Genomic DNA, 24,734 nt, shown 5'->3' with positions numbered 1-24,734 from the left:
GCTCACGACTGTACGTACGAGCTACACAACTTCTGTATTAAGATAAAAAATTAATCTCAGATGACGGCTATACACGGAAATTTTTAATGATTTATTAACTTTTTGTTCGATTTTCTTGTAAAATGTATATAAGCACGTCTTCTTTTTACGCGTATTTTAATTCTATAAAAAGTTTTTGTGATTTTACAACGCCAATTCGAAGATATGTAGATTTTGGAAATGTCGATAATTCGCGGTACTTTAGCATCCTCTTACAACGATCTTAAATATAATAGCGTTTTTCACTGGAAAAACTAATGCGCACTGAGTGTGCACTTGCTGCAGATAATTGGGCGTTTCCGTTGGTACCGTCATCGCGCAAACCGAAACGTCCAATTAACAGCGGCGAGTGCACACTCAGTGCGCACTAGATTTCCCAATGAAAAACGCTATAAAAATCGACTACGAATACCGATCCTAATTCGTTACAATACATTATCATTGCTCTCAGAAAATATTCTTTCTTTCATATTTTCGACATCAGATGGTACTCACCTACCTATTGTGGTTATCTACAGCCGGTATTCATAATCTATTCTTGTTTCAAAATTCTTGAGTAATATTTTAAGATACTAATATGGTTCGATCTCTGGTTGAGGTACCATCTTAAGATGGTACTTAAGACGGTCTTAAATATAAGAATCGACTATGAATTGATATCGGCTTATAATTTTGTTAATACTGTATATCGATAGTGAGTGAGTAATTCACTGGATCATATATGACTGTAATAATACTATAGTATCTGACTTATCGGTCTCATTCATTGACATATAGTTTTCAACAGTATTCGGCAAAATTGCTGTGATCTTTTATCTGCCAAAATCTAGAAAAAAAAAGACAAAGAAGCAAGATCCAAACTTTCTTTCTATCATTGCCCTATAGGTTGAATTTTGTTGAAGGAGAAAAGGAACAGTAATGTATTCACCAAAGTCGGATTTATATCGAATGATTAAAACACTGGTAACACTGTTCATACTATATTTCACAATACAAATATTAATCGGAATTACTAAAAATAATATAATATTAATAAATATAGTTTATACATGCAACCTATATCGAACAGTCGATATGAACACATACGGGGTAATTATTATTAATGAATGTCCCCACTTTTTACCATAGGAGCATGATTTACCGACGGATACGTATTTCTAATATATTATTATATTAGAAATTACAAATGTATGCTTCTATGGTTAAAAAGTAGGGACATTCATTAATAATCACCCTGTATATCATAAATAGCTCAGGGCCTTTAATCAATGTCGTTACTTCATACTTATTGTTCTTTCTCTTTCTACGGTACTCCGTCCAGTGCTATATGTCGATGGTCTCATTTAAATTACATTGGATTGTTAAATTAGGCTGTATTTGGAAATTTCACTCACCAGTGCTCCTGTAAATCATTTTATCCTTGTTTAATATTCGATGAATAACAAGAATACAATGATACACGGAGACACTCGAGTGTAATGTTTCCAAATGCAGCCTTAAATTGTTATTTAGCGAACGCATAAGTATATTGCGCGGATCGAATGACCGTAAGAGTGTTGATTCAAGAGTGTAATTTATCAATAACGGGATTTTTCGACAAAATTCCGAACTTTGGTTTAACGATCACAATAAGCTACGTCCGCGAATGTAGTGTAAAAGAATACAAACGGAACATATCATTGATAACTGCGTTAAGATCTTGAATGTGTTGAATTCCTGTAAAAGAGATTAGTCTCCTTTGAGTTTGCCTTTACTTGACTTTTCTGTAGTACGTACAGTACGATGCAACGATTCGAAGAGCCTAGTAGATGATTGACTTACCGACGCCACAGTTTAGCATATACTGTCTAATGTTAGATTATAGCGTTGGTAAGTCAGCCATCTACTAGGCTCTTCGAATCATTGCATCGCACTGTACAAACATGAAAAATATAATTCTTTGTGAACTAGCAACGATTAATTTCCGATTATAATTTTCTAATAAACAGTTATTGCATACAACATGTGTTATAGTACTACATTATTGTTAAATATAATATGTCATATTGTTAAATATTGTTAAATATAATATACCATAAAATAAATATGTTATAAAAGGCATTTTTAATTATAAAAAATTACAAATTAATGATCCTTTATAGATCTTATATGCTAAGAAGTGTAAGATCTATGAAGGATCATTAATTTGTAATTTTATAGAACAAAACAAGATTTTATAAATAATTCAAAAAATATACTTTATTTTAAAAAATAATTTTTTTAAATAATTTTTTTGGCTTAAAAGATAACTTTTTAAAATAATTTGCTGTTAGTAAATATTTTATTCACTATGAGGTTGTAAAATCGCAAGCGCGATCATAACATCAATAATACAAAGAACTCATGACCCTCTCCCATATACAAAGTAAAAATTATATGCCGACTTTATACACATATTACATTACACATTAAATTCAATTACATTATTTGAAAATCATACATACATACATACATACATACATACATACATACATACATACATACATACATACATACATACATACATACATACATACATACATACATACATACACACACACACATATATATATATATATATATATATATATATATATATATTTAAGGTCTTCAAGATAGACCAAAGTTAAAAAATTAACATCTAACATACTTCTCAAAATGACGAAAAGAGTATACACTGTAAAAAAAAACTCTGCTACCTACAAAGTAAATATAATTTGTATAAAAATATAGTGAATACTAATGATTAATATGCCAATACATAATAGCTAACAATTGATACAAGGCATTTATACTTTTGAGCATTTTTAAACGTTTTCAAGGTACACTTTAGCACTTAATTTCACATACTTCCTCATTGTTTTTAAACTTGAGCGTATTATCACATGAATGTATGTACACTCGAATATTTTTTTTTTGTCATTTACTTTTTTGTTCGGTTGTACACACTTCGAGTTATGCAGAGTTAAACAGTAACATAGGATTTTGTTAATATTTTTAAACAAAATTATTGTAACAAAATTTTTTTCGATAAATTTATTATTATTCTAAAGGACGATGTTCAGGAACATTAGGGATATTATGTTATATTTGTTACTTAAAGTTAAACAAAAATAAAATAATACTTCTCATGATATCTCTAAAGTCTTTAAACGCAAGGAAATTTTAAATTGAGAAAATTTTAAATGATGGAAAATTAAAAATATATAATTTTGTAATAAAATACTATGTTTTTTTTAAACTAGTCCGATTTTTAGAAAATTATTTTTGAGCTAGCAATATTATCACCCCTGTTTTTCTTCCAGCGATTATGCAGTGTATCACATTTTCATAAATTATTTCCTAAGTAATAAATATTTCATTACTTTGAGTCTAAAATCTGTTAAACAACACTTTGACAAATATAATCGTTCCAGTTCCAATGTAGGTAAAGTATTGATTATAAACAAAGTTATTCAATAAAATAAAAATGGGTGCCATATTACCCTCTTCTTCTCTTTGTGTGTGTGTGTGTGCGCGCGCGCGCGCGCGCGCGTGTGTATGTGTGTGTGTGTGTGTAGAGAGAGAGAGAGAGAGAGAGAGAGAGAGAGAGAAAGAGAGAGAGAAGGGAAAGAGGCTCAAAATAAGAATGAAATGATCATGATATAATTCACTCATATAATTCGTGTTAAATTCTAAAAGTAATTATTAAAATCATTTTGTTGTATATTTAGACATTGTAGGATGGTTATTCTTATAAAAACAATCACCCCACACACACACACACACACACACACACACACACACACAGACGCATTTTAATACAATATTATGTGTAATTTGCTTTTGTACATTATTTTTAAAAATATACATGTCACTTAAGTTGAATTAAATTATACATCACATAAATAATAATAATTACAATTTTGTAATATAATTTAGAACAAAAAAATTAATAATATCATTACTTTAGTACAACAATTTTTTGATCGAGATGCACATTCAGTTGATGCTTTTTTATTTTTCTTCATAGAAATAATTCAAATAATTTTATTTAGATAGAAATTAACGTGAATAGAACAATAAAAAATAGTAACAACTTAATCATAATCGGAGGTTTCTTAGCAGCACACACTCGCCTTCTTTGCAGTCGTGATTAAGAAATTTGTTACAAAGTAGCGCATGCCAAGTAAATAATATATTTTTTTAAAAAGAAAAATACAATATAGACTTTAACAAAATTTTTATTAATTAGTCAAAAACAAAAGTTTAAGTACCTCTGAGAGTAGCTCAATCGTTACGTACATAATGATCTAAACGATACAGAAGTTTTCAATGTTCACAATGTGATGAGAAAATGAAAATAAAATCAGTAAAAGTTATTTAAAATTTTTACGTGAAATTCATTCAGATAAAGTTGGATCATCCAACAATAATTTTAATCGATCATTTTACCGACGTATTTTAGATAACGTCAACACTTTAGGCATCGTATCGTTCGAAATCTAGTAAGTCCACTAGCGGGAAGACGGAAAGTCAACGAGAGTACACTACAAGAGAACAAACGAAATCTTATTTTTGTGTCCTAACCAAATAGCGGTCTTGGTTGGCATAAGCGGGAATGAAACCGCGTTGACACGGCGGTACGACGATAAGAAGAGTGAATAGACTCTCGACCTTCGAAAAACGATCGTGTAGAATAGTATAGCTATCATGTCGAATAGACTGGAAGTATCTTGTATATGCCTTCCAATGGCGAAAGAATGAAAAGTATGCGTAAAGAAGCGCTTAATTGATAAAAGAAAATTTATTTTATGAATGTAGCACTTGCAAGAAGCTAAATTCTTCTAAGAAGCAAATTTTGAACTGTCTTCTTAACTTTAACTGTCTTCTAAACTCTCAAAATTTGATCGATCTTAATTATTTTGTGGCATACGTATTAATCATATCGAAAATTTGTTCTTTTACACATAAATTTATCCCTTACACACGTAAATAATTTGCCTTAATAAATTTAATCTTCTGAACATATAGAAAACAACAAGAATTTATATATATTGTAATAATACTCAATCAAGATTTCTCAACATCTGATTCTTGTGTATTTGTAGCTGGTGAAAAAAAATATAAGGTTAAAAAAATTTCAATTGACAAATTTTGGAAAAAAATGATGCAAAAAAAGTAATAAAACAACGATTTTGAAGATTTTTATGACATTGTAATAGATTTTGTGGTAGTGATTATTTTTCTAAATTTTGTTAATGTCAAAAAATATCAAATTTTTAGCTTTAAAATGCAATTTGTTTTGTTTGGATACAATTTTTCGTTTTTGACCTATACTTATTTCAAAATCATTCTTTTTTTTAATACACACTATCCGATAAAACTTCACCTTTCTGCATCATAAGTATGAACAGCCATTTTCAATGTATTTTTACATGCTAAATTGAAATCCGTTGTCCAAATTTGATTATCACGTCACAATTTTGAGAAACATGGCATTAAAAAGACAAAAAATAATAATTTTAAAGCAGTGTTTCTAAAAATTGAATGAATTTTGTTAAAAAAATATCCTTTTTTCCTGATAAAAAGCCAAATAAGAAACATTCATTATTTAGTAAGGAGTAAAAATTGATCAAAATTTGTTGCTCATTGTCAGTGTAATTGCGGAGTTATAAATTTACAAAATTTATTTAAAAAGATAAGATTAGGTTATATACAGGATTAGTTGAAATTTTTGAAGAATTGCCAGAGTTCTTAGGTACTTAAATAAATTGTACCAAAAAAATGTCCATTTTATTTCACGTTATACAAAATAAACATTGAAATTGAACGAGAAGTACAGATCTCGCTATACGATGGATGGTTATTTCTTGCAGATCAAAAGCAAGCAGTTTATTAGAGCTTATCAGTAATTCAAGGGCTATTAATAAGTTGGCGACACATTCATGTATCTTCTCCAGAGATATCCCCGGCGCGCTAATAAAGAACATATGAATAAGAGGAAACAGATCGTGCGTAGTTATGTGTGACAGTAGTTGGCAGGGTGGTGTTACATTTGACACCTCGGCAGCGTTCCGAAGACACGTCGGACCACTACTGTCGACACGAGGAGGTCCAACTTTTTCGTACGAGAAAACGTTTACGCACGACGACAGTCTCCAATGACGAATCACAATGACAAATACGAGACGACATGCGCACGTCGCGCTGCCGCACACGAGTTATTTGCACAAAAATTAGTATATCGGGTAATTATGCCGACGTTTGTCCTTTGCATTTTGAAAGGAAAGAGCGTAGAGAGGGAACGCATGAGAGAACGGTAGCCGATAGTCGTACACGCGTGCATGATTTCTTTTTACATCTTATAGTTATTATGACATACTGAAAAATTGATTTGTTTCTTCTATAGCCTTTTTATCAATGAAAAAAATTGAGAGTATTCTTTATATCAACTGTAAATAAAGAGTATTTTTTCTTTAGAATTTACCATCAAAATCATAGTAATCGCACAATAAAACTATAAATATAATTTACTAATAATGTTAGAAAAATTTAGTAATATTACAATAAATTTTATTAAAATTATAGTAAATTTTACTAAAATTGTAGTAAAATTCTTTGAAATTCATATTATTCCATAATTATAAAGATAAATTCTAAAAAAAAATTCTCTTACAATTAGTGTAATATAAATCTCATTATTAAGATTACTTTATTAGGTAAATTTTTATTCAGTATCCAATACTGATATCAGCATAACTCATAATAGCATTGCACCAGCGTTTGCTTAAACGTTCGTCACTGACACACCAATTGATTCGGCAAATTAGCCAATTGTAATTGCGACTGTCTTCCAACTCTGAGATGTCAAAAGAGTACCGATCGCCTGACAACTTGTATTGATCACACAATTAAAAGAAAAATAAAAAAATAAAAACAGTATTAATCATTTTCTATAGTTTTTTTGGACATTGACTATGAATCCGATTTTCAACTGCTCCACCACGTCGCAGCTCAAATAAACATTTTTATATAATAATATGTAACCACGTATAATCAATTATATATACGATTATATACGAAACGTATCTCTACATATATAAGCACGTATGATCATATTTAACTTTATATTATGTTATGTAATAAAATGTTTTATTACAATATTTATTATGTTGTAAAACATGCATTATTATGCATGTTTCATATACAGGATGTTTCAAACAGAATATTTTGGCAGGTGACAGTATCAGTCATTTTAAAATGTTCACGTAATAGAACTTCTTTCTTGTAGATAATATTTGTTTCTAAGTTATTTAAAATTACAAAATTACATTAATTAATTACGTGAAATATATTTTTTTATGTACTATTATTTCTAAGTAATTTTGACTTTAGCACTGCAACTCATAAACTAGTATTTCTCTTAATATCAAAAACCTACTCATCATAAAATTTCTTTAAAACGAAAGAGATTGTTGCACATAAACCAATTGTGCATGATAAATGTACGATTTATGCACCTCTACCTACATCCGTACAATCTCGATTTTTACCCAGCATTCTCTAAGGAATTTTTCTCCTAAAGTAATATTTGTTCCTAAGTTGCTTGATCAAATTCCAAAATTATATCATTTAGCTATGCAAATTATATTTTTTATTTGTACGCTATTATTTTTCAATAATTTCGATTTTTCCACTGCAATCCTTAAGAGGATACTGAAATCATCAATTTTATTGACTAAACTTTAACGATTGACTTACACACATACGATTTACAATACATATATACGATTAATGAAACATCAGTACGTCACTACATATTACTACATTAGTATTGCATACATACGAATAAATTTTTGTACAAGCTTTTCATATCAATTAGGTGTCTAAATCTAATTGATAAGGATTCTAAGAATTCGATGTTTCTTCGTCTAATTTAATTACATATCTGGAAACTTCAATTACTTAAATATAGGCAATAAAGTTTTTACGTTAAGCAAATGTCACGAATTAATAATTCTAGATGCTATAATGGTTTAAAAAATATTAGAAAATAATTTAGTATTAGAAGGACTGGAGATTCGAAAACCTTTTAAATAGACAGTTAAATATAAAAATTTAACTATAATATATAATTAAAATTTTTTACCAAAATTAAAAACTTGAGAAATAATGAAAAACCGTAAAAAATATCATGTAGAAACAAAATTGAAAAAAAGTTACAGCAATATTTGAATTTTACGAGGAATCAAATTGGCTACCTTGATCATTCTAGTGTTAAATTAAAAAAACGTTTTTTTATTCTCAATATAAAATCCACTTTAGACCACTGTATATACTTATTAATGCGTATAATTTAATTTTAGAAGCAACCCTTAAGCAACATTATTCTTAAGACAAACAAAGAGCTCTTCGCGTCAAATTAATTCAAGATTGTAAAATTTAATAAACTAACTGTATATGATAAATATCTACAATTTATTTATTTATTTTTTTACAAAGTTCTTTAGAGGACACAACGTAAAAATCGAAACTGTAATCCATTGTGTGGATTAAACGGAATCTTATAAATAGATTCTAAACTAAATTCTACTGTTTGAGTTTCTTTATGATTCGATAAAAGTACTTTTAAGTAAACTCAAACCTAGACGGCATGGATTTAACTGAGTATCTCGATAAATAAAAATAAAAATAAACGAAATAATTTTCATAAAAATTTTCTCTTGTCAATTTATAAAGCGTATGAACAGCGTATTATCCTATGATTTATTCACTTAATTTGGGTTAAATGAGGAGGGTTAGCTAGGCAAACGTCTTACACATTTAGTATCTGAATTTCGGCTCTCGCTCGATCGAGTTAATTTGCTCGGTAGCAGTCCAGCCGGACGTATGCGCGTTTATGCTAGGCTACAAGACGTTAAGCCCACGTAATCCTGATGTGTATGAGGGTAGTGGTCAAGCCTTTACGGTCTTAACGGCTTCAATTATCAACACCTAATTATACGTCGTGAGCCTAACACAACATAGGAGAGTCCTTTGAGCTTACCCTCGAGCGAGCACCCTTTTGTAAATTTGGTCTTTGGAACATGGATAGACTGTGTCTGATAATCCATAGATACATCTCACGTCTCATCGCATAACACATGTCAAATGCCGGATTTTCTATTTCACACGCGAAAGATAATTTAATTGTAGAATCTCGATAATGGTGTTCAATTAAAGATAACTAACGAGGAAGCGGAAATAATAAGAGACGATGCAAAAATGAATTTTACGATAACGCGGCGTCTAAATTTGAAACGCGACGTGGTACTGTATTTCTCAAATTTTCCTTTAAAAAATCTTGGGGAAAGGTTTCGCGTACGAGTGCAATTTTTCAATGACGTCACTATCTTCGCAATTCGAAACGTGTCGAGCGTGTGTTACGCGCAAAAAAAGGAAAAAAGAAAAAGAATTTCGTCTTCAATACACAAGTGACCGTGCTCTTACCTGACATCGAACCATCGTTCGGGTGCAAATGGTGATTGTTGTTCGTCAGAGAGGCATTGTTGTTATTCTCACTTCCGGGTATACCAGCAGCTCCAGTACAGTGCTTTCCGCCCTCGAGAACATCGTGATCGTGCCGACAAAAGAGGCCGTCCTGCCTGAGAGCGAACTCGTCACCGGTCTCAAGCCGCCTCATGCAAGCGCAACAGCGAAAGCACTCCACGTGATAAATCTTAGTTTTCGCTCTCATCACATAGTCATTTTTGCTAAAACACTGGCTACACTTGTCGCACTTTGTGCCGAACAACCTGCAACACACACCAGAAAGAGATGTAGTTCGCCGTCGTCGTGACGAATGAACACAACAGCTGGCAGATTTCCGAATAGAAAAACTGAAAAAAACTGAAGGCTTGAATTGAATTTTTTAGATAATTTTAAAAAGATATAACGAGAACGTGGTGAAAGAGATTTTTGAGGAAAATTTTCGATAAAATCAAACATATATAATAAAAAAAATTCTGCGTAATAAGTAAGTATACCGGTGAAGACACTTCCGATAACTCTGACAAATGTTGTTAAGGTCATAACCCTAAATAACATTCAAAAGGACTGTTGTTCATTCTTTATTAAAAAGTTTAAGAAAGATACTAATTTGTGCCGATATTATGAAGAACATAATTTGCTTTACACACTTATACACATATACACACAAACACACAATTTTTTTCTCATTAACTGATCTATTATTATTAATAAACTTTTTTGTTTATATTATTGATGAATCTCGTATTAAAAAGATTTTTTTAAATCTACTATTTGGTTTGTTAAAAATTAAATCTAACGGATAGCAGCTGTTGTCCGAACTTATATATCGCACCCTATATATATATATATATATATATACGTGTATATACACAGGATGAGGGAAAAGTACTGAAACAGCAATATATCTCAAAAATTAAGCATTTTAGAAAAAAGTGTTTCAGATAAAAGTTGTAGGGTTTCAAAAGAACTATTTACTAATATTATCAGTTTGACCTTGGATGGCGTCGCCAAGGTCAGATCAAAATCACATTAACTTTTTTAAATGGAACACCCTATTTTTGATTCCGGAATCTAATAGCTGGTGTCAAGACTTTTCCAAAACCTTATAAGATTATATAATTATATATATATATATATACACACACACACACACACACACACACACACACACACATATATATATATATATATATATATATATATATAATCACAAGTTTCAAATTCTTCTGATAAAATTTATGGTAGAAAAAGTAATTATGCACTATAGGGGAGCTAACTCCGATCACTTTAACCTTGACATATGTTGTCAAGATCATAAACCTGAGTAACCTTCAAGAGGTTTTAACGTCGTTATTCATTAAAAAGTTATCATCACAAAAAGTTGTAAAAATTAAGTCTATAATTTGAATTTTACCCAGTATAAATAGCACATTATTTACACATTTATATTATGGATATGAAGGATTTTCACTTTCTTGTAAGGAGGGCTAAACCTGAAAGGATGACCTAATCCATACCTTGTCGCAATTAACTACATTCTAATTAACTAGATTGCCGCGTAGAAAGTTATAAATATGTGAAACAGTATAATTATAGACCTCATTTCGCTCCATAAACAAAGATATGAGGTAGATCTCGTTTCGCGTTGCAAAGTTCTGTGGACATGGTTATCATCCTCCCGTAGGAAAGGCGAAATCCAAAAGTTGGACCTTACTTTGCTAAAAGATATACATTTACATTGTCAATTTTATTTTTTAATAATTTTTTAACGAATAACAAGTGACGGCTAAAATCCTGGAAATCAGCAAAAAATGAGAAAAAATCGCAAAGCTTGGATAAGCCATATAGGATCAGCTATTTATGTATTAATTATTTAAGATAAATATATAAATACTTTAACTAAAGAAATTTAATTCGTTTTAAAATAATCTTCTTTGCTTTTTTTGTAAATGTTGTAAAAAATTTTAATAATAAATATCACAGCAAAGTCATGATGATATATGAATGTTTATTTTATCACAGAGTAGTATTAAAATTAGTGATCTATATTCTAAAAAATTCACAATATATATTGTACTTTTTCATTATATATTTTTCATTGTTCGTTATTTTTTTGATAAATTTCCTCTTTTTATTTCCAATTTTATCATATTACAAAGTTGTGAACATTTTCAGTTGGTAAAATAAAAAGCTCTATTCTAAATCCGATAAATGTAAAGTGGAGAAACATAAATCGGGCTGAAGTGACTTTATTGTCGCGTATATTTCCGTACGCAGTACATTGAGGACTGGCTTTTTCATACACATACACTCGCGCACGCGCGTATATGTGTATAAATATGGTAAATAAATCGTGCATGAGTATGTGTAGCACGGGATATAATAAAATGTCCAATGTTGAAATTGGAAAAAAGTTCGCAGTAATATAAATGAAATTGATGGTGGCGTAACGTGGGATTAATGGATGGTCTGTCGCATAATTGACGATCGCATTGATATATAATAGACATTTCTATTGCTGCTACCATTATCGCTTATTTTTCAAGGTTGATAAACTTTCTCTATGCGCGTCAAGAAATATTTCGGTGTATCTTTTTACACATGCAAACGATTGTTTGCTTCCTCAAACGTAATCAAAGTGAAATCATGTTCGTCATAATTTTAGCCAAAATTGACATACACACACACGCGCGCGCGCACTCAAGCTCCCTTTTCCCCTCTCCCCCTTTCTCCCCCCTCTCTCTCTACTTTTACAAAACAAACCGTTAACACAAGTTTGCAATTAAGGATGTTAAAAATTTGAGAACTATAATGTATTCTTACGTAATTTTATGTGCGATGACCACAAATTTGGGCGCAGAAATTTATACCTATTACGTCAAATTTTCGAGATAAATGGAGTGAAATATAGCCCAAAAATGACGAATTATATTCATACAAATGTTACACAGAAAATAAATTATTTTTAATATTTTAACCGAAACCTTATATAGTAGAGTCTCCTTAATTTTGGCTGATGGGGCGATAAAAGCGGAATGCCAAAATTATAGAATACCATCACCACAGCACGAGTCCACCAATCACCGTGTACTTGCGCGAGCAAAGTAAGGGGTATGATAATAGTGTTTATGAAAGGAAGGGGTATGATATTAGTGTTTGTGAAAGTACGTGTGTAGGAATGCAAAGATTATGGAGGCCAAAATTAAAGAGAGTAAGAAGACTCTACTATAGTACTATCTTTTTTCTTCAAAATCAGTTATTATTTGAAAACGTGCGATTTCCTTCGCTGAGATATACTAGTTGAATGTTATAAACTTTTGAAAGCTTTTAAAATATCGTTAAAATATACTTTTTATAAATAAATATAAAAGTTATAGTTTTTACTGATTTGCGCAATAGCATGTAGAAGTAACTTACGAAAAAGCTATTTGTACTGTATCCGAAAAAAGATAAAGTAAATGTCATTTCTTATAGTTTTTGGGAGAGAGAAAGTCGATGGTGCTAGTTAAAATTGTCACATGACGGAAACACATGAAAAATTGAGTTTAAATCAGGAAAACGTGTGGCGTCGCAGTCATTCGTGAGACAAGTCGCTACACTACACATATCGATGGTACTAAGTGTGATGCATCATGACATTTTGACATTAAATATATAGAATATTTTATAAAAATGCTAAAAGTTTATTTATAATTATGTACAATGTACACTGTTGAAAATACGCAGTGGAATTTAATGTAATGTAATGGAAGCAAATTTCAAACAGGTATATTAAAAAATGTAATGTTGTCAAAAGTGCACTAAATTTTATTCACTTGCTTCCCAGTAATAGATACATTAAATTTAATGTACTTGTGTAATTTAAAGCTACATTAAATTTCATGACATTTTTATCAATATAAAAATTAAACAGCGTTATATAAAATATGTATACTTTATATAATTATATAATGGATTGTACATAATTATATAATGATTGTATATTATCTGTATTTTTATAAAATTTTATATAATTAATATGTACATATATAAAAATTGTTTTACCATAATTATGGGATTAAAAATACAATTATTAAAAGATTAAGAGTTTATTGACATATTTTACATTCTATTGTCACAAAATAATGTGTGTGTGTGTGTGTGTGTGTGTGTGTGTGTGTGTGCGCGTGCGTGCGTGCGTGCGTGCGTGCATGCGTGCGTGCATGCGTGCGTGCGTACGTGTGTCTATATGTGTGTGTCTGTCTGCTGTCTGTCTGTCTGTGTGTGTCTGTGTGTGTGTGTGTGTGTGTGTGTGTGTGTGTGTGTGTGTGTGTGTGTGTGTGTGTGTGTGTTCAATCAGACTAAAGTATAAAATATCTCGTAAACTTAATTGATTTTTTATTAAAAAAGAATCAAACTATTTTACTACTTTTATGCAGAATAATTAAAAGAATCATATATTTAAAAAAAGTAATATATGTATAATTCTATTTTTAAAAATAAAGATGACCTTCATATAAAATCGTTAAAAATCGATTTTTTTTCAAAAATTAGTTTACTTCATTATTTGTTCCCGTTCAGATCATATAATTTTCGTCTAAAATATTTTTTTTCTAAAATGCTTTCTAAAAAAAGTATATGGTTCTGTTTAAAATATAATATGATTTCTTATGGTTCTTTTAATGAAAATGGTGGAAGATATTCCATTATTTTCATTAAAATAAGACAATATATGTATGAATATATAAATCTGTACTAAATTTTGACATATTCGACTACTTGATTATTTTTTGTGTAACAATCGCACTTTCGCTTGTTGATTGTTGGCGTTTGTCTGCCGGAAATGGCTGCCGCCGGGAACACCCAGAAGGACGTATGAGAAAGGAGTTACTTTGGTAATTTGGACTTTTGAACGAAAGCGACAGCAACAACAAACGGCCGTCATCGCTGTCGCTCGAGTCCGCGGCCGGATACGCCAGTCTTCTTCGTGTTACGTGGTAATGTTCCGACGTTCGATGGATCAGCGCAAATAAACCCACTGCCTCGACAGGGAAAAATATTTGGTCCAGGTCGAATTCGTGCCGATGGGTTATTTGGCGGCATTACCATCGCGGTAAAGAAAAAGAAAAAGACGAGAAAAAAAGAAATCGCCGCGCGTGCGAGGGATGCTTTTTCTGGCATTTCTGGCATATCCTCGTTCTTATTTTCTGCCGCACCGAAACTGACATAACAATGAAACGAATACAACAACTTCAATTAATTTAGTGGTGCCGCAAATTGAATGTAAGCATTGTGAAATCAATTATGATAATTGATTCGATTACAGGCTCGTTATTAAGGCACGTCTGTCATTCTGTGACCCTCGGAGAACAGAAAACCAATAATAGAAAAGGTATAGATTGTTATCGAATAATACAATTTTCTGAAAAAAGTAATCTGATAATAGATGTTTCGCTTAACAAGCATTTCGTATTAACTCTAATTGCTATTTGTGAGTCCAATGAACTCCAATATATTTTTTCAAGTTACATGCTAAATCTCCAGATAGTGTTGTGACAAATTTATAAAACTATATTTTTACAGCTTTACATAATTTTAAATTACATAATCTAAGTTTTCGATTTTGACTTTTAAAATAAAAAAGAAATCGTTCAATTGCATTAATTTTAAACAAAGATACATTAATTTAAAGTTTTGTCAATCAAATTAGATCCGCGAATACTAGTTAAAGCAGAGCGAAAACCAATTATAAAGTTAAATATTTTAATGATGTTCAAGCTCTAATCTCTAAAAAAATTAAGAAGTGATGGTAATTTAACAAATAATGTAAATTGCCTAACAAAACACAAATATATTTACAAAATACACTAAAAATGTGAAAATCTACATCAATTTTTATTAAAATACTTCAATATTTAATAATCAAAAATTATTGACGCGAAGTTAATTTTACATCTGTTAATTTTACATCTTGAGAAAAATTAATGAAAAAAAATTTCATATTCAATGTTGATTAAAAATATCTGACAACCTAAATTTTTTCATTTATCTGGAATTTTTTACCTATATTATTTTCTATTGCTTACCGGCATTATACATAAGTTTTAAAAACTCTTGAAACAAAGGCTAATTATCCAATAGAAAATAATACAGATTAAAAAATTCCAGAAAAATAAAAAAGTGCCAAAATGGTAGATATAAAATCTTCAGTCATTTTTAAAACTCCAAGTCGGTAAAAATCCGCAAATTTACATAGTTCTGTAACTATTGAAAGCCGTGCTTGATACTTCTTGCAATTTTTATCCGCGATATCCGCAGCATCGCGATGACAGTGGTATTCCGTACACTGATTATGCTACACAGCAACTATGCGGGCTATTATGAGGAGGCTATTTCAACCGCAGTGTCAGTAATAACTTCGTCGGGATGATGTCAATTATATTTCAGGCCTCGTTCTCAAGATTACCACATGTAGCACCTCTTCAAGGTGCTAGGAGTCACAACGTTCAGATTTTTTAAAAAGCCCGCTCACTCTGGGAGCGCCCCCGTCTCGTCATTGCTTTTCTTTGTGCGCGAGGGGTCACTTCGTTCCAGTAAAAGTTAATTATATTTACATAGTTTAGCGTTATTTCAGGATACAAAATGCCAAAGAGACATAGAAAATCAAGTGATAAGGATTCAACGGAAAGATTGGAAAAAAAAATCCGAAAATATCAAAAGATATTGAGCAATCGTCAGGAAGTAGAATTGGAGGTTAGATCTTCCGAAAAACAGATTGACCCGCAATTAGGACAGGAAAAAAATAATCAACAAATAGATCTCGGTAAGTAATTAGATCAATAAAGTAGGATAACTTCAACACCAGTGAGCTTACACGAGAGGTAAGACAGACTGAAAGTATAATTTCGCACATAAGGCAGATTAATGTATCTCAATCTAAAGTTCAGTGAGCTTACACTAGAGGTAAGACAAACTGGAAAAATTATTTTGCACATAAGACAAAAAATGTATCTTAACCTAAAGACCAGTGAGCTTACACTCGAGGTAAGACAGGCTGGAAGAATAAACTTGCACAAGAGGCAAGTGAGGTTAAGTTAATGTCGAATTCTCTATAAAAATCATATTTGAAAAAATATCTTGCCTTGGTTTTTTGTTTTAAGAACATGAGGAGATCTTAGATCGGGAAAACGTCGAGAATATGCCACCCGACGAAAATTGTGTAACCGAAGAAATTTTGAAATTGCTGCAAGACAATCCAAAGATCTCTAAGGCAGTTGAACCTAAATTACACAAGGACATATCAGACCGACTAGAAGGATGGATAACCGACGGATTACCAAAGGAGGATCAAGAGAAACTCATCAAAAAATATTCTCGCCCAGATTTTCTTGAGGCTCCGAAATTGAATCCAGAGGTTGAACCAGCGATGCAAGAAGCGGCAATAAAAAGAGATAAACACTTCCTAGAAAACCAAAATAATATTGGCTCGGCGATTGCGAGCGTAGGCTCTGCGTTATCTCTAATACTGTCAGCAGACGAGGAAGGCTTAGACGAACTCTTAATTATAGAAAGACTTTCTGATACGATTAGATTCTTAGCTGATCTTTTTAACAAACAGACAGTTTGTAGGAGAGCATTTATTTTACCGGGCTTAAAACATAAGTTAAAAGCAGCTCTGGAAAAGACTAAGGCGGAAGAGTTTCTTTTCGGAAAAGAATTGAGTGAAAAAATCAAACAAGTAGGCGTTATGGAAAAAATGGCTGACACTTAAAGAACAACCACCTAAGAAGCAGAATACTTTTTTTCCAAAAAACTGGAAAGGCTATCCAGGGAGGACCTGGAACAGTGCTCAGCCATATCGACAACAGAATCAATCGAAACGTCGATTTTTCAAGAAGAAGACTCAATATCAAAATCGCTCTCAGAATTCGAGCACCAAGTCAGCAACGGTGAACGACAAGAAAACAACTTAGTAAGTCCCATAGCTGGTCGTTTAAGTAAATATTTCGAAAATTGGAAAAAGCTAACAAACGATAAATTCGTGTCACAATGTATCAAAGGATACAAAATACGATTTTGTAAACCAGTACGTAAGTCTTTTGAGTATAAAGAACCATCTAGATCTAATAAGGAAGAAATACTATTAGCTCAAACAATAGATAAATTATTGAACAAAAAAGTTATTGTACGAGGCAAAGAAGAAACAGGTCAATATTTATCACCTTATTTTTTAATTTCCAAACCGAATGGGGAATACCGGTTTATTCTGAATTTAAAAGGATTAAATAAATTTATACAAACAGAACATTTTAAAATGCAGGACTTAAGAACAGCTTCGAGATTAATTCTACAGGATAATTTTATGGCATCATTAGATTTACAGGATGCGTATTACCTTATATCAATAGATAAATCTTGTAGGAAATACTTGCGTTTCAAATTCCAAGATAATATATACGAATTTACGGTACTCCCTTTCGGATTATGTACTAGCCCTTATGTATTCACAAAAATCATGAAACCTGTCATGGGCTATTTGAGAGCGCAAGGTTTATTGTCAGTAGACTATTTAGATGATATGTTATTAATAGGAAAAGATTATAAAGAATGTTACATGAATATTAAAGTAACGAGGATTTTACTAGAGTCATTAGGCTTTATTTTAAATAAGGAAAAATGTAGATTAATTCCGTCAAAACAATGTAGGTTTTTAGGTTTTGATATTGATTCACACAAGTATATAATATCGCTTTCCAAGGAAAAGAAACAAAAAATTCTCGATTTAATAAGTAACATGATTAACAGATCAGAGTGTAAAATAAGAGACTTTGCACAGCTAATAGGAAATCTAGTGGCAGCGTGCCCTGGAGTACAATATGGTTGGGCTCACATTAAGACGCTTGAAAAAGAAAAAGAGTTAGCCTTGATTTTTAATGGTGTAAATTACGAAGGAAAAATGCTAATTTCAGTAAGAATAAAAACCGATTTACTCTGGTGGGAAAGGAATCTTCCCAAAGCGTTTGCCAATTTCAAAAACACATCGATAGATAAAGTAATTTTTACAGATGCATCAACTTCAGGTTGGGGAGCAGTATTAGAAAATAAGGAAATTCATGGATTTTGGACGAAAAAGGAAAAACGAGAACACATAAACTTATTAGAACTAAAGGCAATCTGGTTAGCATTACAATCTTTTGAAGCAGAAATTAAAAACTGTCATATTTTACTGAGGGTAGACAACACCACAGCTATCGCCTACATCAATAAAATGGGAGGCATTAAGTACCAAAGGTTTAATACAATAGCGATGCAGATATGGCATTGGGCAGAGAAAAATAACATTTGGTTACACGCGGAACACATACCATCAAAACAAAATTCGGTAGCGGATAGATTATCTCGTCTAAAAAATGTAGATACTGAATGGGAACTAGCTGATTATGCTTTTAATGAGAGTACAAATACATTTGGAGTTCCAGAAATAGATTTATTTGCGACGAGTTTTAATACAAAGTGTCAAAAATTTTGTTCTTGGATTACAGAACCAGATGCCTGGGCAATTGATGCCTTTTCAATTTCTTGGTCCGAACTTTACTTTTATGCTTTTCCTCCATTTTCCATGATTTTGCGAACATTAAATAAAATAATTCAGGATAAAGCGAGAGGAATTCTTATAGTACCAAATTGGAAAGCTCAAGCATGGTACCCAATGTTTAGGAAAATGCTAGAAAAAGAACCTCTTATATTCAAACCATCACGACGATTACTATTATCACCTTGCAGGTCAATGATACATCCGATGGCGCAGAACCTTACACTACTATCAGGCATTGTCTCAGGGAAGCTTATTTAAGGAAAAACCTACCTATAGATTGCATAGAAATATTAATCGCATCACTATCGGAAAATACGCTTAAACAATATAATTCATCATTAAAAAAGTGGTGGAACTTTTGCATAAAGAAAAAAAAAGATCCCCTTGTGATCATGACTAATGATCTATTAGAATTCTTAACAATTCTATACAAGGAAGGGGCTTCCTATGGATCTCTAAACTCACATCGATGTGCAATCTCACTAATCTCAGTTAATAAGATCGGAGAAGATCCGATTATTGGTCATTTTTTAAAAGGTGTAGCAAATCTAAGGCCAACAAATGCACGTTATGCATCCACGTGGGATACAAATATAGTATTAAATAAAGTTAAGACATGGTTTCCCTTAAGTAGACTTAATCTACAAGAGTTAACAGAAAAGACAATCATATTGTTAGCGTTAGGAACTGCGAGCCGAGCACAGACTTTAGCGGCAATTGAGGTGAATAATATTAAAGAAACCAAAGAAGGTTTAGAAATAAGAATTATAGAGCGTACAAAAACGGATAGACCAGGAAAAACTAGACCACTGTTGTATTTGCCTTTTTTTAAAGAAAAACCAGAACTTTGTATTGCGAACACTGTGATTCAATATTTGAGAGTAACGACAAAATTAAGAGAAAATACTAAACACTTATTTATTTCAATAAATAAGCCACATAAAAAAGTAACATCTCAAACAATTAGTAGATGGATAAAGAAAGTTTTACAAAAATGTGGTATTGATATTAGTGTTTTTACATCTCATTCGACGAGACATGCATCGTCATCTGCAGCTTTTATAAATGGACTTGACCTTGAGACTATCAGGAAAGCTGCAGGTTGGTCAGAAGGTTCAACAGTGTTCGCCAAATTTTATAATCGACCGATATCGAAAAATTTTTCTTTTGCAAGAGCTGTGGTAAAATAGTTTTTAATGATGTTTCATTAGATTGTAAAGGATTATATTCAGAATATATTCAGTATTAATTTTAATGCATTTCTGTCTATATTACAAAAATAAATATTTTAAAAGATACTTTATAAATACAAGTGGAGTGAACATGATTTGACCAGAAAGAGAAGAAAGACCACCTGAACTCTAAATAACTACATGTGGTAATCTTGAGAACGAGGCCTGAAATATAATTGAAGATCAAACGAATTTACCTGTAAGTGAAGTTCGATCGAAATTATATGAAGGGCCTCGTTCGAAAAGATTACATACCCACCCTAATTTAAGCAAATCGTTTAAATATTGTTAGAAAAATTAATTTACTGTTCTATTTTCTCCACCCGATACGAAGCAGGTGATCTTTTCTTTCTGGTCCGGCTTCGCTTACTCTAAAAGAAAATGACGAGACGGGGGCGCTCCCAGAGTGAGCGGGCTTTTTAAAAAATCTGAACGTTGTGACTCCTAGCACCTTGAAGAGGTACTACATGTGGTAATCTTTTCGAACGAGGCCCTTCATATAATTTCGATCGAACTTCACTTACAGGTAAGTTCGTTTGATCTTCAATCATTGCCGCGGCATTACTTCGTTGCATCGACTCGCAAGCTTAAATCTTCCACAAGTTCTTTCTTTTGTTCACGCGAACGCAGTTGCGCGCACTTTCTTTCTTGCACGCGCCAGCGCAAGCAACGTTGTGACAGTAATGGTATGGGCATACGCGATATGTGCGCGGGTGTGCGTGTGCGTGTGCGAGTGTGCGTGCGTGCGTGCGTGCGTGCGTGCGTGCGTGCGTGCGTGCGTGCGTGCGTGCGTGCGTGCGTGCGTGCGTGCGTGCGTGCGTGCGTGCGTGCGTGCGTGCGTGCGTGCGTGCGTGCGTGCGTGCGTGCGTGCGTGCGTGTGCGTGCGTGCGTGCGTGCGTGCGTGCGTGCGTGCGTGCGTGCGTGCGTGCGTGCGTGCGTGCGTGTTCGTGTGTGCCGCACTCCACGTGTATATCACGGATAAAAATATTCCGGACTTTCTCGATCCTGTCGCCCCCTCTTTTCCCAATCTGCTTTTCAACCATTTCTCTCTCTCTCTTTCTCCTTTTATTCTTTTTCCTCTTGCCCTCTTCCCAATCCGAGCGTTTGCAAATGCGTATCGGAAAGAACGTATCGTGTGTCGTCGGAGAATGTAGCGGCTGCAGTGACAAGAGGCACGATTTTGCATTAATTACCATATTGCACCGCGATCGTGAGGCCGAGACTTCTTCCCCGAGTGCCTCTTATTCTACCTCTTCGTGGAATTCGTTCGTTAAGGAGCAACACTTAACCGTCAGACGATGAGACGGTGTCCGTTGAAACGTAGTACGTCATCGCGCAGTTTCTTCGCTCTCGTAATCACGTGAAGAATTAATCACTACGCAATGTCAGATGACGACCGAAGTATGAAAGTGTTGAACGCAACCCAAGGAGAATTTATAATGTTGGCCCAATGTCGAGTGCTGAAATTTCAGTACTGGCAGGCCAATATTGGTCCAATATTGGCATAATACTGGGATAAGTCTGATGCAGTACCGATTATTAACATTGTGCCTGTGTTAGAATTCAATATTGTTTTTAGTACCAAGTACTAGTTCAATATCAATTAACGATATAGTCCGGTTTTCTGCAGTTTTATTGCATTGTACTTATTATTATTATCACTTAAGACTTGCTATATCGTTATTTAAATTAGATAACAACATTAAGGGGATGCTAAGCCGAAGTCGTTCTTTCTTACCGACTAAACGTTAATTTTCGAACACGCCGTTTTTTTTAATTGCATTTAGAGATTTAAAAATTCTATTCCTCAATTAAAATATAGACAGTTAAGTATAACAGACGCTATATAAGGATAAGGAAAACGAAAAAAATTGGAAAATTATTAAAAATTTTTTTGTTTTCCTTATTTTTGGGTATATAGCGTCCATTATATATTACTGTGTATCCTTTAATTGGGTAAAAAGATTTTTAAATCTGTAAATGCAATTCAAATAAACGGCATGCTCAAAAATTAAGGTTTAGTTGGTAAAAAAAGGACGACTTTAATTTTACCTTTAAATCAAGAAATTATATGTAATTTTTTCTTACGCGATAGATTAAAATAAAACAATTTTTTTGTTTGTTATTACATAATATACGTACTTAGTAAATAAGCATGTAAAATGCAGGGTAAAGTCGCTTATATATGCCGCAACTATCGAAAACTTAATCTATCAAGTATTATTTAATATATTCAAGGAAAATAAATTATACCAATGCAAACTTCATACTGTTTACTATTATAATAAAATTTTGAATATGATATATTCTTTTTCTTATACTTGAAGAAGAAACTTGAAAAAAAACCCTTGCATTTTTGTCGTATAAAAAAAGTGGTGAAATTTACTCACGTGTAAGATATATGGCGCATCGATAATTTACAAATAACATTTACTAATATCATATAAAATAACATATTGATTTACAAAATGTGTTTACAAAGTTTATTAAAGAGTAAGAATAGTAAATATATATACAAAATAATAATAATGCAATATTGAAGAAATTAATATGCGCAGACATCAACAGAGTGCATATATGTGCACATTGTATTCTCAACATAGGGGCAAGTGCTGCTTTTCAATCATACAGCTGTATTACGGCATAAATCCTGCTCGCTGAAAATGCCGTATATATCCTAAACAAATGGGATACACAAGATATCAAACTAAATGAAAAATACAAGAGCTATGCAATTGTATCTTGCTTGTATTCAATCTTTTACTATCGCTCTTCATGATGAAATAATCATTATGCTTTTTACATTTCCTAGTTATTTCACGTAGATCATAATACACGCGATCGCGCTACTTCTACATAAAAAAATTAATTCACGATATTTTCGTTAACAATAAGAACTGAAATCATAACACAATACTAATATGACATGAAGGCACATAACAGAGTGGTTGTGAGTAAACTCTATTCCTTCTACTTTTTCTCACTTCTGCGGCAAATATCCCAGCGCGGCGTAAATACTTAAATGTCGACTTTATCCTACTATTTCTTTATACAACTTTGACCAAAAGTATTAGACACTTATATTTTTCATTTATCTGTAATTTTTTTATTATCAATTAAAACAAATTAATGTATATTTATTAGGCTCATTAGATTTACGACTTTGTATAAATATATTTTATTTCAAATTATTAGCACGATATTCTTGCGAAGTTTGTTCAATCTCTTATTATCATTTTTTTTTTTTTAAGTATGTACCTATCATTTTCCATTGGATAATTATCCTTTATTTCAAAAACCCTTTAAATATAATATATGTATAATGCCGATATGTAACCAATACTAAATCATAGGGTAAAGTCGGTATTTACGCCGCGGGGGGATGTACGCCGCAAAGGATGAAATACAAGCAAGATACAAGTGCATAGCTCTTGTTTTCTTTATTTAGTTTAATATCTTGTATATTCTACTTGTTTAGGATATACGGCCTTTTCAGCGAGTGGGATTTATGCCGCAATACGGACACTGCGTGATTGGAAAGCAGCACTTACCCTATATTGAGCACTATGTTGAGAACACAATGCGTACATATCTGCACTCTGTTGATGTCTGTGCATATTAATTTCTTCAATATTGCATTATTATTACTCTGTAAACATATTTACTGTTTTATTCCCTAATAAACTTTGTAAACACATTTTGTAAGTCATTATATTATTTTATATCATATTTGTAAATGTTATTTGTAAAAAATCGATGTTCCCTGTATCTTACACATGAGTAGTCGTAAATCCCGCCACTTTTTTTATATGATAAAAATGCAAAGGTTTTTTTAAGTTCCTTTTTCAAGTATAAGATAAGAAATATTTTATATTAAAAATTTTTTTTTATAATAGTAAACAGTATGAAGTTTTTATTGGCATAATTTATTTTCCTTAAACATAGTAAATAATACTTGATAAATTAAATTTTCGATAGCTACGGCGTATATACCAACTTTACCCTATAGATAAAAGAAAAAATATAGGCAAAATTTTCTGCCAAGACTGTATAATTACGATTGTCTTAATAATACTTTTACTATCGGACAAATTTAATCTTTCTCGTGTATCTGTGTACATAAAGAATAATAGTAATAGTTAATAATAATAATAGTAATAATAATAATAGTAATAGGAATAACCTAATAGTTAATATAATTATAAAGTTAATAAAATAATTATACTAATAGCAATTCAAAATATCATCAACATGTAATCATTGCATCTAAATAAAGAAGCCAATGTAAAGCCAGTACATTTGGATAATGGATATGTACTATAACAAAAAATAGTATTGCTAAACAATACTATTCGACG

The 24,734-nt window shown here is 31.8% G+C and overlaps 2 protein-coding genes across 3 annotated transcripts in view; one reads left to right on the top strand and one right to left on the bottom strand.

Moving 5' to 3' along the window:
* The window catches only part of LOC105199685 (insulin gene enhancer protein ISL-1), a 101,449-nt gene that overhangs the window by 33,794 nt on the left and 42,921 nt on the right, over window positions 1-24,734 (bottom strand). For both annotated transcript variants that reach the window (XM_039451696.1, XM_039451697.1), the window contains exon 3: window positions 9,529-9,833. In XM_039451696.1, coding sequence (XP_039307630.1) covers window positions 9,529-9,833 — 305 coding nt within the window. The remainder of the gene's footprint in view (window positions 1-9,528; window positions 9,834-24,734) is intronic.
* LOC120358225 lies at window positions 16,067-18,312 on the top strand. The gene is made up of 2 exons (XM_039451698.1): window positions 16,067-16,372; window positions 16,710-18,312. The coding sequence occupies exons 1-2, from the start codon at window positions 16,192-16,194 to the stop codon at window positions 17,318-17,320; spliced, it is 792 nt and encodes a 263-aa protein (XP_039307632.1). The 5' UTR covers window positions 16,067-16,191; the 3' UTR covers window positions 17,321-18,312.

Source organism: Solenopsis invicta, chromosome 7 (genome assembly GCF_016802725.1).
Source record: "Solenopsis invicta isolate M01_SB chromosome 7, UNIL_Sinv_3.0, whole genome shotgun sequence".
In the NCBI taxonomy this organism is placed as follows: domain Eukaryota; kingdom Metazoa; phylum Arthropoda; class Insecta; order Hymenoptera; family Formicidae; genus Solenopsis; species Solenopsis invicta.
Note: the sequence above shows the minus strand (reverse complement) of the source record. Positions and strands in the feature narration are given on the sequence as shown.

Bases quoted from the DNA above. Each gene is read 5' to 3' on its own strand.
- LOC120358225 (XM_039451698.1), top strand. From the start codon at position 16,192: ATGCCAAAGAGACATAGAAAATCAAGTGATAAGGATTCAACGGAAAGA. The intron at 16,373-16,709 runs GTAAGTAATTAG...TTTTGTTTTAAG, and splicing joins TAATCAACAAATAGATCTCG to AACATGAGGAGATCTTAGAT.